Here is a 15,886-nt window from a genome sequence, read left to right as displayed (position 1 = left end):
TTTTTTTTCTCATAAGAAAAACTCTCCACAGTCATTGTAAAGTAAACAAGCATCTTAGAAATGACAAATAATACGTAATTAAGTATTAGATTTTCTCAAATTCTGGTAAAGATACTATATTCCTAAATTAGTTTGAAAATAGAAACAACCTTTGTGGTTGAAAAACACTGTTGTGGGGAAACAGTTTTATTATGTGAGAAAAATAAATCTTCTGAAATGTTCTGCTTTCTCTTTCTTGAAAGAAGTTAAACTATACCTCACAAAAAAAAATCTGTATGCAATTTAAGCACCTTCCAAATTGCTGAAGCAAGATGCAATACACGCAGTATATAAGCTTGAGCCAGCATACCAGGGACTATGGCCTTCACAAAGGTTGACTTGCACAAGCTGGAGACCTTAGGGTCAAAAGGAAGGACTCTTTCCCACCAGCCATCTATTTTCTGATTGGAATGCTGAGGAAAGAGTGGTTATGAGGCTGTACGGTTTGAAACAAACTTCAGGCAGTGATGTCATTATTTTGCACTACTGTGATAGAATAAACAACCAGTAATGACTTGCTTAGAGAAGCATGGTCTTAATATCTCTCAGTTTTTTTTCTTCTTCACATTTTTAGACATGCCCCTTTAAACAAAAATGAGCAAAAACAGGCCTCATTCCAAAACAAAAAAGAAAGAGGGAGCCTAACAAACCAAAAATGTAGCACAAGTAGGCAGTTACAATGGCTCATTGGGGTCTATTTCCCTGGTTTGCATCTATATGTTTAGAGTGTTTATAATTTTGTGGGTTTTGGTGTTCAAACACAGGATGTTCAGCTGTCGTGTGCGTAGGTAAGTTAAAGGATGGTGGGTTATTGAACTTTCACATCGGGCAGCTCTATTTTGCTCACAAATGATGTAAAATATTAATATATTTTTAAATATTTGAAGTATGTGTATGTCTCAAACTTCCGCACAAAATTTGCAACAAAACAATTGTGTCTAGTCATTACCTCCGTACAACATCTTACTGACGTCACATTTAAAACTGTAGCTCAAATCAGTTTATGGGCTTGCGCTCCTAGACGTTTGTTGGCCACGTCATATTCATAAAAAGTCCAATTCAGCAGCTAAAAAACAAGGACAATTCCCCCGAGAAAGGCATAAGCGCTGGCCTGGTAAACAACCATACTTCTCCATGAAACATGGCTGAGAGCTTGACAATCTAGCAATTTCATAATATATTTGATGCACATAACATGTAAAGCATTAAATGTTCGGTATCCTTCCGGGCATTGCTTGCTTATTTACGCTCTGGATAAAATTGTCATTGGAGTCAGACTCTGACTGTACAAATAAACATCATGAACGCTTCATGCGGAACATCAAACAACAGCGACCTTTTCAAGTAAGCAAGCATAAACGCAAAGCGTCTACAAAAAGACGTTCACACGAACCCTCAAAACAAACAAACCATTGACACCAACAACTGTAAGTTCACCCCGATTATTCGCTAACTCACCTTTCGGCAATGAACAAAAGCTCAGCGGCTGAGCTTTAACCCACTTGGAATCGCTTTGAAAAATATCACTAATAAAAAATACACTCCAGCAATGAAGTGAAGCCGCAAGTCTCACTGTTAATGTGATTTGTGAATCAAAAAGCTCGTCTTTTCATAACCGCGTTATACGCAGTTGTTGAGGGGGCAGGACAAAGCGGTGCTCGCGCTGGCTACATCCGAGAGAGGTGGAGCAAATCCTGTCAACACATCAGACCAAGTTAAATGTGAAGGCGGGGCAGACTCTCAAAGATGGTTGGTCGTAATGGTTTACATGGTTATTTGGCCTGATTGATTATGATTGTACATTGCAGTAAGTATGTGGAATCTTATTAGTCATGTATTTGGTAAGATATTTACAAATCTCAACCTGAAGAGAAAGAAAGAAAGAAAGAAAGAAAGAAAGAAAGAAAGAAAGAAAGAAAGAAAGAAAGAAAGAAAGAGAAAGAAAGAAAGAAAGAAATGTATATTATTCTCACACATCACAATATTAATATTTTTTTTCCTTCAGATTTAGTTTTTCCCGCATGGTCTGCTGTTTATTGTAGACTACTACTACTACTACTACTAATAATAATAATAACAAGAATATAGCTGCATGCATCAATTAACTGGGTTCAAGCCTTTAGGGTCCTTTAAGTACTTAAGTAAATTAGACAGCCTGTTAGCAACTAAAACATAGTGCCTTAAATTTGAGAAACATCATGTGAGGTAGCACACAAATTTGGTATTTTTTACATTCCTGACTGTTAGCGTGACCAAGAGGCATAGATATGCAATTTGTTTCATGTGTCCACAGAATGACCCCATACATAAGTGTCTAAAATGTTGTGAAAATTTCTCATTCAGTTTAAGAGTTATAATTCTTGAAGTAAAGGCGGGCATACCAGCTGCGTACATTCCGGTGTAGCTTTGGGATGATGAAAGTTATTATTATAATTTTTTTATAATGATTAATAAAGGGACTCCAGAGAATCCTTCTGCACTGGTTTGGTTCTGATCGGGAGAACGGCCAACGATTAGTTCAAAAAGCTGCTAAAAGCTGATTTTGTTGATGGCGGCCATGTTTTTCAAGGTATGCGACTATCCTCATAGACCTTGATGGCACCTTAGACATTGACACTGCATGCAAAATTTCAAGTTTTGAAATTATGGAAAACGGTTCCTTAGTTAGAACCATTTTAAATTGTTTAATTATTATAGCGCCACCAAGAGGCAGATGCGTCCATTTTGTTGTGTGTCCTCTGAATGACCCCATACATAAGTGTACAAAATTTGGTAATATCTCAGTTCAAAAGTTTTAGTTTTAGTAAAAGATGCCACACCCACTAAGTACGTTTTGGCGAATCGTTTGAAGATAAATACAAATGAAAAAATTACTTTGATTACATTTCATATTGGGGACTCTGCTGATTTTTTTTGCACTGGTTTGGTTCTGACCGGGCAAACGGCCTAGAATGATTTTGTTTAGAATTTTTTTCAAACAGTCCAAAATAGTGTGAATACAGAGGACAAAAAAGGCCAGAGCTTAAAAGATTGATAGGTGTGGGTGAGAAACAGATCAATAATTTAGTCCTTTTATAGATTTTTTTGCTGTTAATCTACACTTTCACATTCAGCCATGTACTGGTTGGGGCTGGTTAAAGGTGGAGATTTATATTAAATAAGGACTTAAATACTTATCTGTTTCTCATCCACACCTATCATTTCCCTTCTGAAGACATGGATTTAACCACTGGAGTCTTATGGATTACTTTTATGTAGTTTCCGGACCTTCTGAGTTCTAGTCACCATTCACTTGCATTGTATGGACCTACAGAGCTGAGATATTCTTAAAAAAAAAAACTAAATTTTTGTTCTGCAGAAGAAAGAAAGTCATACACATCTGGGATGGAAATGATGAAAGAATTACATTTTTTGGGTGAAATATCCCTTTAAATATCCCTTTACATTTTATAGTACAACCATATGCCTCACTACACTGAAAAAAACACTAAAATTGTGCTTCATGTGGAAACATCCAAATTAACTGGTTTTATTCAAGTAACATCATATTGTTTTCACATGAACTCGAGACAGAAAGCATGCCAAAAAGTTACTGTGTTGCAACCTCGATTAGGCCATGAGATGGCAGCAGTGTATAGCCTTTTACTGCATTGTCAACGTGGTAAGACATGGCTAAATTTAGTAAATTCTACGTCATAAAAATTGCTTATATTATTATAGAGCTATATACTACATGAGATTCACCAATTGTAACGGAAGAAATGCGTAACATATGTTGCTTATAGTGGTTGATATGTGAGAGTATTCATAAAGATCACTATAGTTTAAATCACTAAGTTTGTCCAGACGAAAGAATAATGTTCTATTATGATCTGTGTTCTTCATTGTAGAAAATTGTAACATTAAATTGTTGCCTTATGAATCCAGTTCTACCTGATCTAACCCTTTAAATTAGCTTGATTAAGTCATATTAATCTAAAATAAAAAATGACTTAAATAAAAACAGTTTTATTCGATGTTACCACACAAAGTACGTTTTTTTTTTTAGGTCACAAAATACTATTTTCTTATTCTGTTACAGTATGCTATCTTATGGCATGTGTGAGGTGTTGGCGGGTGTGCTTGAGTTGGTGGCTATTCTTAACAAATAAGAGATGGTTGTGTGTGTTCTCAGATGTGAGTAGTAAATAAACTATAAAGTCGTTTTGCTGACATCAGCACTGCGCCAAATTGGACAGTTCCATCCGTGCGCTGCTGTCGATCTGAGTATTCCATAAAGGACTTTGACAGAACACATTTAGATTAACAGGCAGAAATAACTTTGGTAAAAGGAACATTTAGCTGAGCTTATTTTACGTAGGCTATTTCTTTGGAGTCGGTTAAATATCTGCAGTGAGGAAGGTTGAATGCGAGGAGCAGCACGAGTAAATTATTGATTGGGACGGTCCTGCTATAAAAAGGCGACGCTCCCCGTGTTCTGCTCTTTGTCTCTAAACGCCAAGATGAGCTACGGATCTGACATCTACTCTGCTTCTTCCTACAGGAAGATTTTCGGGGACTCTACCCGCTTCTCAGCCTCTCCATCCCGGCTGAGCAACTCTCGGAGTGGGTTTAAGTCCCACCCCGTAACCCGCACCAACATCCCGAGCTCCTACCGGCGCTCCACCCGATCTTCTTTCCCTTCCTCTTCCTTGACTCTGGAAAGCTTTGACTTCTCCCAGAGCACAGCGCTTAATAATGAGTTCAAGATCATCCGCACGAATGAGAAGGAGCAGATGCAAGGTCTCAATGACCGTTTCGCGACGTTCATTGAGAAAGTTCGCAACCTGGAACAGCAAAACAAAGTGCTAGAAGCCGAACTCGTTACCCTGCGCCAGCGCCAAACGGAGCCGTCCCGTTTGGCCGAACTATACCAGCAAGAGATCAGAGAACTGCGCTCCCAACTTGAGGAACTCAACGCTGAGAGGAACCAGATGATGTTTGAGCGTGACAACATTGAGGAGAATCTTCAGAAACTCCAGGAGAAGTACGAGGAGGAGATCAGAATGCGCGAGGAAGCTGATCAAACACTGAAAGCCTACAAGAAGGACGTGGACGACGCCACGATGGTGCGTCTAGACCTGGAGAAGAAGGTCGAGTCCCTTCTGGACGAGATAAACTTCACAAGGAAGGTGCATGAAGAGGAGGTCGCTGAGCTCATGAACATGATCCAAGCCGCCCAGGTGTCCGTGGAGATGGAAGTGGCTAAACCCGACCTTTCATCCGCCCTCAAGGAGATTCGTGGCCAGTACGAGGTCATAGCGAATAAGAACTTGCAGTCCGCCGAAGAGTGGTACAAGTCCAAGTTCGCCGATCTTAATGATCAGGCCAACAAGAGCAACGAGGTTATTCGCGCGAGCAGGGAAGAGCTGAACGAGTACAGGAGGCAGATGCAGTCCAAGACTATTGAGATTGAAAGTCTGAAGGGGACCAACGAATCCCTGGAAAGGCAGATGCACGAGATGGAGGACAGGCACAACGCTGAGGTTATGGGCTATCAGGTTGGTTCAGCAGATATATTTTACACGTGCTCAATTGAGGTCGAATGTTGGTGGGGTTTTGACATTTGTGCAGCCATTTGATATAAAATTGATACATTTTTAAATAGATTAATCAGTGTTTCAAATTTGTGCTTTTGTTGATGACAGAGTGAACAAAAGATCCTAATGAAATGGGTGTGACCACAGCAGTCGAGTGGGATAGTTACCGCTTCTCTGTCCGTGGTGCTGAAATTACTTGCACTTACAAGAATAGAAATTAGCAGTAAAGTTTGTCAGACAAATATATACCAACACTATATACTGGATATTTTTATGCGTTATTTAATATAACAAGTATCATAAAATAATTATATAAATAAATAACAGTGTGTCACTAAATAATGAATGCATGGGCTTTAACCCATAAAAGGTTTTCTAAAGCATCACATTTTCAGTGAGGTAAAATTATTGAAAAAATGTCTTTTTTTTCTTTCTTTCTTTCTTTCTTTCTTTCTTTTCTTTCTATTTTCTTAATTGTTTGTATTTTTTCTTTCCTTCATTCCTTCTTTCTTAAATGTCTTTCTTTTTAAAAATGTTTTCTTTCTTTCAACTGTAACATCATACAGGATTCAATTGGGCATTTGGAAAATGAGCTGAGGACAACTAAGAGTGAGATGGCCCGTCATCTTAGGGAGTACCAAGACTTGCTGAATGTCAAGATGGCGCTTGACATTGAAATCGCTGCTTACAGGTAAAAACATGGTGTCTTATTGCTAAGTGAAGGTAAATGCTTGAATGAAAATGATATCATATTCTCATTGGATTCACTGATATTTTTCATATAGACATTTCTTGTACTGTGCTCATTGTTTCACCCTCTCCTGTGTTGTATGTTTCAGGAAACTGCTGGAAGGGGAGGAGACACATTTTAGCACTGGCATCACCTACCCCACCCCTAGCTCAGTGTCCAGCTACAGCTACCAGTCCCGCATGTACGGTGGCACTAGCGTGAGTGTAAAGAAGGAAGTCAAGGATGATGATGAAGACAAACATCAGAGCAGCAAATCAGGCAAAGGCTCCGTCCAGTCTGACAACACTAAGAAGAATGATAAAATCGACTCTGGAGACGTGAATCCCACCAGCCAGAAAAACTAAACATCTTCCTTACTTCTCCTTCTCCTCCCTCTGCATTACTTTCCATAAATTTTCAAACATTTCCCAAGCAATTACCCGCCACAAAGGGGGTCTCTGAGAGGAAACTAGTGTATCTCTGTCTCAGCTTACCCACTTTTATCTAACCTCACTCTCAGTCACTGGGAACTATTCCCTTTGTAGCAAACCACCAACTGCTCAACACACCCCAGGTGTCACACTCTGTGATAGCTTCAGTGCATATATTATCTCTGCATGCGTCTCTCTCTCTCTCTCTCTCTCTCTCTCTCTCTCTCACTGCGAACACAGAAACAAGCAATTACTAATAATTCATATCAGGTGAGAACCCTTACCTCTTACTCTCTTTCCAGACAAACGCTCGTCCATGCCCTCGCCTCCACAAATATGTGTAACTCTGTTTAGTTATTACTTCAATTTAGCAACAAACACATGCAGAAAAGATTAACAGCACTTTGAAACTTTCATAGTGTGTTTGGTTGTAGGTGAGAGGTAGCTTAAGAAATAATCTGTAAGCAATAGCATATCAATTATTGCTCACTTTACATCTTGTTGGTGCTATTAATAATGGCAGATATGAGGCTAAGTTGCACTAGTGCCCTTACAATTAATTGCATCTGTTACTTTAACTCTTAGGAACAAGTGCTAGGCATATTTAGAATTTTACAAAACAATTCAAGTCAAGCAGCCAAATTCCTCTCTAAGACTGCTCTTGATTCCAATTTAAATACCCTCTCCCAAACCAACCCCACTTGCCCTTTAAAATTTGTATTTGGGCTTAATAACAAGTCCTCACTGCATGAGGTGAATCTACTGATGCATGGTGACTGTATGTGGGCCATAAAGTGATTTTAAGATGATTGGACTAGACAGGAGTACAGTCTTCACCATCAACAAATGCTTTCTTAGTGTTGTGTCTGCTATCCTTCTCAGGCAAGACATAAGACTAATAGGGAGGAAGTGACAATGTTACTCAATACTGCGGAAGTCTTTCACATGCTTGTGTTGTTAAATATACATTCTGATAATCACAGTAAATAAATTCAGGGCACACACACATATATATACACATAATTTATTTTGTGTAGATTATCATATATTAAGGGATATTTTGGAATGACTGTGCTTGCAAAATATCTTATAATGGTTTTATGAAAAATGGTAAAGATTAAGTTCTTTAAGTTCAGCTTCTCCCGCCATTTCAGAGTTTGTCCAGTCTTAACTGAGTTTGCGGAATATAAACTCAATCAGGTGCATTTGTGGCACAATGATGATTATCACAAAAATTTATTTCAACTTGCCCCTTCTTAAAAAACATTAAATACATTTAAATCTGTTACAGTGAGCCTCTTGTACACACAACGGTAGTGAATGGGGCCAAACCGTAAACGTTAAAATACTCACTGTTTCAAAATTATAGCCACAAAATGTAAAGATAATGCATGTTAACTGATTTCATTGTGATAAAATCACTTGATAATCTTTTCTGTGTAAATTTATATCCAATTTTACATCTTTGTTGCGATGAAAACGTAATGCTGTAAACACTAAAACCCTAAAACAACCTTAAAAACAAGGATTTAAAAAGTTTTAAAAGAATAATTAATGCAAGAGCTTTTATAGAATTATAAGATGCACATTTCTGTGTTTAAACACTCCAAATGCTTTTAAAGAAAAAGAGAAACAAGTTGAATGAGATTAACTTGTATTGAAAACGGAATACTCCTTTAAGAAAAGTAACAGTATACATTTAGAAGTTAGAAAATGGCATGCATCATAAACATCTCATTATACATCTAAACAGTAACCATATTTTCTCAAGGATGCCTGAAGCACATTTTCAGTCACCATCTCACATCAATCTACACCACAATGCTACCAACATGGGCCATAATGAAAATCTAGTTCTCCACACCCAGTTTTCTCTGAGAAAAAGAGCCACTGTCATGGTGAACCTCTATTAACTATGCATCAGCAATGAATCCCTTGATAAACCTCTAACGTAAAAAAGGTAAATGCATATTAACACTTCAGCTACACTGCCAAGTTTAGATACCACTTGCCTTTTGTCTTTGTCTGACTTGCTGCACTATTTCTCTCAACAGATGGAACAGATATATATATGGTTGTGCTTAATTCTCTTTAAGAATGGTGTGATTGGAATAAAGTTAAATGGAATTATTTTTCTGTCAGAATTAACTTTTCTGATCAAAACTGTGACATTGGCATGGTAAGCTGCAAGGGAATGTCAGGCAAATCTGGAACTTTGTCTTTTCATTCTTTAACTTTTAGACCTGATAACTAGACCCTTTCACAAAAAAAAAAAAACAAAGTTGACAAAAGGTTTTGGGATTTGCCCATGAGGAGGGCAAAAGGTGATTGTGGAAAACATAGCAACACACAAGAAATATATATGTTCAAATCTGCACTGCCAGACTTTTGTAATGCATGTGCTATCGAAATCCCTCTTCATAAAAAGACAACCCACTTTTTACACCAATACAAAACAATCCATTCCAAAATGCAAATATTTATGTATGAATGCTCTAAGTTATGAAAATGCCTTAATCCACCAGCAGCTTACTGAATCTGGCAGGGTGTGCATTAAACTGTTATTTCTGCTAAGAATGTGATCTTGTCTGCTCTCTAGTATGTAGTGGCCACCTTGTACTGTATGACTGGATGTTTAGGAGCTGAATGTAGCTCATGTAATTTCTATGTAGTCATTATCTTATTGCTGTGTGGCACACAACCAATAAAAACAACATTATGAAGCCCACCTCAATGTCTCTGTCTTGTTAAATTTCAAATGATTTCTAAAAGCTCACAGGTAATGATTGATGATTTGCTTTATTCTATAAAAAACCTTGTATCTGAGGGGTTTGCTGCAGCAGATGGCATTCAAGGCATTATGACTGAATATCTATAATGATTTTGTGGTTTAAATGCAAAACAGGATGCCCTATCTCTATTACAGTATCAGAATGGTCGGCAAATGGGAGCATGTCTGGCTAAGGATAATGGGGAGCACTGTCCAATCTACCTGGCAGATCAAAATATATTGTTTTTAAGCCCTTTACCTAAGTATAACAATAAAACTTTTTGATCTGACCTGCAATACCATTAAGTAATTTATGAAAGTTTAATGTCTAAATAATTATGTCTTAACCTATTTAACTAATGATTAGGGCGGATGAGACATGCCAGCAACATTAAATGTCATAATTAATGACTTTGTTGAAACATTAATTTGCCTAGTGTTTAGTGAGCCTGCATTTCAATATTTGGTAAAATGCCATGAGTGTTTTAAATGTGAACGTTGGCTATAAAAGCAACAGAAAATGAGCATTTACATACTATCATCAAACATTTGTGTTTTAAACTGCATATACAGTACTCAATTTATACATTTACATCAACATTTCCAATTGCAGATCTATGTAGAATTACTAAGTTAAGGGAATTAAAGGAATAGTTCACCCTAAAATTATAAATCTCTCATCAATTTCTGACTTTTACATTATCTATGTAGTCTCCTTAGCAACATTTTCATTGAAGTGTAATCTAGCTTCAAATAATGATTGCACCAAAGAGACTACAGCATTCAAGAGTTATAGTGAAAAAAGGCTGTACATTTTGGTCTGTTTCTTACTTAAAACTGATCATGTCACTTAAGAAGACATGGATTAAACCACTCAAGTTGTCATGGTCATTGGTCAGGAAATTAGCAAGAATTTAAGAAATAAAGTAACTTAGAATGGGATGGTTTTTACAGAACAAAGAGTCAATGTTGTTCCACTCAGTACCCCCGTTTACATGCACTTAAGAAAGCAGTTTATTCAATGGTTTTGCAGAAAGCAGCATTCTGAAATGTCATGTAAACAAGAAAGCATATTTCTTTATGCCATTTGAGGGGTTAAGAGCAAGTGGTTTAACACACCTAGGTTTCTCCTGGAGAAAGCTGCTTATGTGGTCATGTAAAGACATATGCAGCATTCTAACAGATTTTTGAAGAGTGCACGTGCGTGGAACAGACAACATACGTCATAGCATGGAGCCCAACAACAAGTCAATAAAACATTTCATAGAGGACAGATGGAAAAGAAAATACACTGAAAACTATACCCATTTATAAACACCGCTGTAAAATATCGACAGTCCCTCACATTCGCGAATAATCACTGGTACATTGAGGGAATCCCAGGGTTTTATGTAAAGGGAAAACCCACTATTGAAGCACAATTCCACTGTAGGTAGCTATAGAAAGGTAAGGAAACAAAAACAACCATAACTCTGGAATATCTGGAAATAAAGCGAAGCAACAGAGAATAAAACAGTGATGCCATATTTGTTCTTTACACAAGCATCGCGGGGTAGTTACATTGTTTACTGACCGAGCCGCATGTGTACGAGTGTAAAGAGTATGCCACTTACACAGAGCATATAAACAAGAATGATGCTTTCTAGCAATAACCCGCTTTCTAGTGTCCATGTAAATGTATTCAATGAGCATGTTTACCTGCACACCAATATGATGATTACTCTCTAAAATCAGCTTATTTAAAAAATCTGATAAGGCAAAAATCTGCATTTACATGACATTTGAAATTATCGTGTTATTCTCTACTTTTGACGTCAAACTTTGAAGAGGCATGCGCTCAACGCGTACGCACATTGGATGAGCCGGTAAGAACACCAGGTAAGGTGTTTACATGGCACGTGAAAACGTTGTATAATGGGCAAAAATCTGCCCATGTCAATCAGGTTATTCATTAGCCATTTATGGCCTTTACACTGATAAAGGAATGCGGTTTATGGCATTCCTACGACCACACATTGTCAGGTTATTAAGCATAATCGTGTAAGAACGTGGACTCTGACCAGGCCAAAACATGAGCCTGATGAACTTGTTCTCAAGCCACTTCTTGGTGGTCTTTGCCGTGTGGCCAGGAGCATTGTCTTGTTGAAAAATAGCATCTGATCATTTCTCTTTAGAAAACAAATTTTTCATTGATCATGTTTACATGCATGTTATGTAAATGCGGATTTCTTACCTTGTCAGATTTTTTTTTAAATTTGCTGATTTTAGAGAGCAATCGACATTTTGGTGTGGATATAATCAGGCTCAATGTGGGAAGAAAGTCTTTCTGAAATATTCTCCAAAGCATTAATTTACTTTTCAGTCTTGTTTTTTGAGGTCTTGAATACTGCTGACAATTTTTGTAGGCTTTTTCTTTTTTTTTTTCTGTCTTTGAGAACTGTACATTTCAGCAGATGGCCATCCTTGCATGAAGAGGTTTTGGGCCTTCCAGATCCTTACTTTCTGGCAACATTGCCTGTTGTTTTAAAGTGTTGACCTATTCTCTTAATAGCTGATAGAAATATAGGGATCTTCTCCGCCTTTAGGGTCTTGTAAACTTCAGAATAGCTACATTTGACCTGACACAGACTAGTTATGCGGTTTCTGACAACAACCACTGCTTTTTTTTGCTTGATTTGTTTGGAGCAGTTGTTCTCACTCCTTGGGACTCACAACATTGCATATTGTAGATCACTTGTTATCAGGACATTGATGGGCTGCAATATTTTAATAAAAAAAACACCTCAGAAGATATTTTTTGGAACATGTTGTACACCCAGACATGTGTTAGTTTGAATTGTATATCAAACATTTGAATCATTATCATGATTTTACCTTTACATACAAGAATACTATATGAGCGAATTTCCGTTTCCATCTTTTTCCCAAAGTTCACAGCAGCAAAAGTTAATGAGCAAATGGTGGCACAGAAGAGCACCAGGAGTGCATTTGTTTAATTCTTGCTAATTTCCTGACCAATGATTTGTTGTGGAGACCATTACAAGCTTAATGTTTTGCCATTTTGGGCTTGCCCTATTTATTTATTTTATTGTATTTTTATCCAGGAGTGTATGTTTTAACTTTATGCTGCCTTTACATCCTTTTTGGAGCTTGAAAGTGTTTGATCCCATTGACTTGCATTGTGTGGACAGAAACACCTCATAAAGCCATCAAAATATATTTGTGTGTGTGTGTGTGTTCAACAGAAGAAAAAAAGTCTTATGAGTTTAAGATGTCAAAAGGGTGAGTAAATGATGAGAGAGTTATCCTTTAAATATCAAGAGTGAAATAAAAACCTGCATTTATTTTCTAATATGCCTTTTCCCCCAGTACATTTTCAGTACAGTGTTAGGATGGAGAATTAGAACATTTCTCTTTCAACTTTGCCTGTTGTGATCCAGCAACCCCATACTCTATCATGTTCTAGACACTTTATAGAGGCTTAAGGAGTGAATGGTATAAGTACGATTTAATGTGGTCTTGTTGTATTTTTTCTGCTATCAGTGTAAAACATAGAAAGTTGCAGCTTCTCAAAAACAACTACAAACATCTGATTGTACAAAGCACACACAGAAACAAACAACATCATTGTCCTCTGCCCAGATGTGAGCACACAACCTATGTGTTTACCAAGCCCACCTACGCCATCGTAACACACTAATGTCTGCCCCTCTGCACTGTTCCTCTGATGTATTGTAGAGAGCTGGGTGGCCTCTAATATAAGCTGCAGTTCTTTAAAGATTTATATCTCTGCAAAGCTTCCAACAAGCAATGAATATCCCATTGTGACACACACAACAAGACCCAACTCACATAGCCCAAGTCTAAACAGAGTCCTCTCTTGCTTCTCTGTATCTTCTTGCAGACTTCACACTTCACTTACATATATGTGATAGTGATGCTATCACATATATTGATAACTTTCTTTCTATAAAGTCAGCTTTGATTAGTAGTATGGACAGACATGTAGGCATAATTTATGGTTGGGATGGGTGGGACATACCAATTACCTACCAATTTGAGCTTTTTACAATTTTGTCCCTAGCACTTTTTGAAATAGCGTTTGTCAGATAAGTGTCTGATGTAGAGGAAACATCTCCATTTCTTGAGCTTGAGTTTTCTTTTTGTTTGTGTGTGCTATTATAAATGGCATCCAGTGCTAGAGTTTGTTTATTTTTAAAGTTATAATGAGTGCTCGTTGCGGCTGTTTTCAGTAGTGGCGGTGTTCTTTCCAGTCACTCTGCTGTTGCGCAACTCACATTCCTTTCCAGTGAAACTGCAAAACAAAATGCAACCAGATGTGTCCACGCTCATAATATACATCCACTGATGTAAAGATGCAATCTTCATTCATTAAAATAAAAAGTTATATCAGGGCAAATTAGAACCTGGAACTCCTTTTAATGGAGGCAAAAAATTTACTATGAGACCAATTAGTAATTCCGACTAAAATCCTACTGAACCATATATTAATCCACTGACTGACAAAATACCAGTATGACAGAGTTGGTCGTACAGATCAATTTATAAAATTAATTATGTGAAATATTAATTGGAGCTCTTTAATTGGTAATCAAAAATCAAAATGATTAAAAACAGTAAAATATTATTTGACATTATCGGAACATACCCTAATAAATATTCATGAATTTTGATACTTCGTGATGTCACATTTTTACATTTTCAAGATTTTCTCTCAGGGGATACCCCTGAACCCCATACATTGTCATTACTCAGTCTCAAGGGCTTCTATGCCCCCATACTTAGGTATCTGAATGTAATGAAATATAAAAATATTTTGAATGTAATATTTTTTGCTGTCAGTATATGATGATCTTTTAACATTCATATCCATTTGCACTCGATTGATAAACTCTATAAAATATTGTAATATTTTGGTAGAAGATCCTTCAGACACCACTGCTTTGGCTGTCTCTGGGCCACCAATTCAGTTTTGTATAGACTATTATGACTGTTTGGATTATTTTTCTTCTTCTGCCAAGTTGGAAATAAATAATTTTTTTCAATGTGCAAATGTGAATGTATATCGTGATAAATATTGATATGAATAATATCGAATGATATGAAAAAGATTATTATGATAATATTTTTGGCCATATCGTCCAGCTCTAGTGTTGGACACTTCATGCACTCAACGGTCGTGGCTTGCTCTGTGTAGTGGAATCTTCAGAGTTACGGGGCCACAATGCTGGCCTGACTAATCAGTTTTATTTAATGGCGAATGTGGCATCTTCTGTGAAGATAGCACCTGAAAATGTGAGTTGAATGCTTTACCATCATCCCACACAATGTGAACAATACAATATTCATGATATAAGAGTTGAACTGAGTTTGGCTAACAAGCTAAAGCTAGTGGCAATGCATCACATGCGTTTGAAATGTCACTTCCTTCAGCTGAAAAACAGCAAATGCTTCTGTATAATAAAAAAAACTTTCCATTTGGGACATACTACACTTTGAAAATTCATACACTACATGGCTGATTGCATAGAGATTATTGTTCCTGCATAGTGTATAGTGTGTAATTTGGGACACAGCTAATATATACTGCATATCAGGGGTGTAAAGTAAAGGATTACAAATACTTCCTTACAGTAAATAACAACTTTTTGCCAAGAATTTCACTTTTTTAAGTAGGTAAAAATTGTATAAATTTACTTTTACTTGAATACATTTTAAGTGGGGTAACTGTACTTTTAATGCGCTATTTTCCCACCGTTTGTGTCAGCTACATCCCTGTCATGATTTTATTTCTACCTATCAACATGATTGGCTAGGGAGAGTCTCGTGACTCACGTCAAATTAAATCACATGTAAAAAACTTGAATGGCAGCTGCAGATCTGGTGCCAACTGTTACGGATGTGGAGGATGCCTCAAGCACAGTTTACACCTGAACCTCACAGCTACACCTGAAAGGGATTTTCGCAGTGAAAAAGGGCAATTGCCTGACTGTGTCGTGAGAGTTTAACATGCTCAAGCCAGATAATCCTGCCTATAATTTGAAGAAACATATTGAGGTAAATTTCATATTTCTGCTAACTAGATTCTGTGCCTATAATGTAGCCTGTAAATTAGTGTTCTATCACTGCGATTATTGGGTTTGATGTGAGAAATTAAGGCAATGTTATAAATTGTCATGTTCCTGTGTTGTCTGCCCCGGGTTTTCTGTTTCACATGCCACTTTTCATGTTCCATGTCACGTTTTCCTTGTTGTCCGCCCCGTGTTTCATTGTCTGTGTAAACAAACTACATCTCCCATGGTTCCCGGCCCGCATC

At 37.2% G+C, this 15,886-nt stretch overlaps 2 protein-coding genes across 4 annotated transcripts in view; one reads left to right on the top strand and one right to left on the bottom strand.

Annotated features, from left to right (window-relative positions):
* nt5c2b (5'-nucleotidase, cytosolic IIb) overlaps window positions 1-1,701 on the bottom strand; it is a 124,392-nt gene extending 122,691 nt beyond the window's left edge. For both annotated transcript variants that reach the window (XR_007970500.1, XM_052126040.1), the window contains exon 1: window positions 1,498-1,701. The gene's annotated coding sequence lies outside the window, so the exon portion shown is untranslated. The remainder of the gene's footprint in view (window positions 1-1,497) is intronic.
* On the top strand, window positions 719-9,501 carry inab (internexin neuronal intermediate filament protein, alpha b). 2 transcript variants are annotated; one of them, XM_052126046.1, is made up of 4 exons: window positions 719-827; window positions 4,583-5,579; window positions 6,185-6,309; window positions 6,458-9,501. In XM_052126046.1, exons 1-4 carry the CDS (start codon window positions 757-759, stop codon window positions 6,711-6,713), a joined length of 1,449 nt encoding a protein of 482 aa, XP_051982006.1. In that variant the 5' UTR covers window positions 719-756; the 3' UTR covers window positions 6,714-9,501. The 2 variants fall into 2 exon arrangements, with proteins under 2 accessions (XP_051982006.1, XP_051982007.1); XM_052126047.1 differs by lacking the exon at window positions 719-827 and having other exon boundaries at window positions 4,303-5,579.
* Window positions 9,502-15,886: the final 6,385 nt, after the last annotated feature.

Source organism: Xyrauchen texanus, chromosome 5 (genome assembly GCF_025860055.1).
Source record: "Xyrauchen texanus isolate HMW12.3.18 chromosome 5, RBS_HiC_50CHRs, whole genome shotgun sequence".
In the NCBI taxonomy this organism is placed as follows: Eukaryota; Metazoa; Chordata; class Actinopteri; order Cypriniformes; family Catostomidae; genus Xyrauchen; species Xyrauchen texanus.
The sequence above is the reverse complement of the archived record's forward strand: the minus strand, read 5'-3'. Positions and strand labels throughout refer to the sequence as shown.

Coding starts and splice junctions, on each gene's coding strand:
- inab (XM_052126046.1), top strand. CDS start 757: ATGTTTAGAGTGTTTATAATTTTGTGGGTTTTGGTGTTCAAACACAGG. Junction 828..4,582: donor TTCAGCTGTCGTGTGCGTAG/GTAAGTTAAAGG, acceptor TTCTTCCTACAG/GAAGATTTTCGGGGACTCTA. Junction 5,580..6,184: donor CTGAGGTTATGGGCTATCAG/GTTGGTTCAGCA, acceptor AACATCATACAG/GATTCAATTGGGCATTTGGA.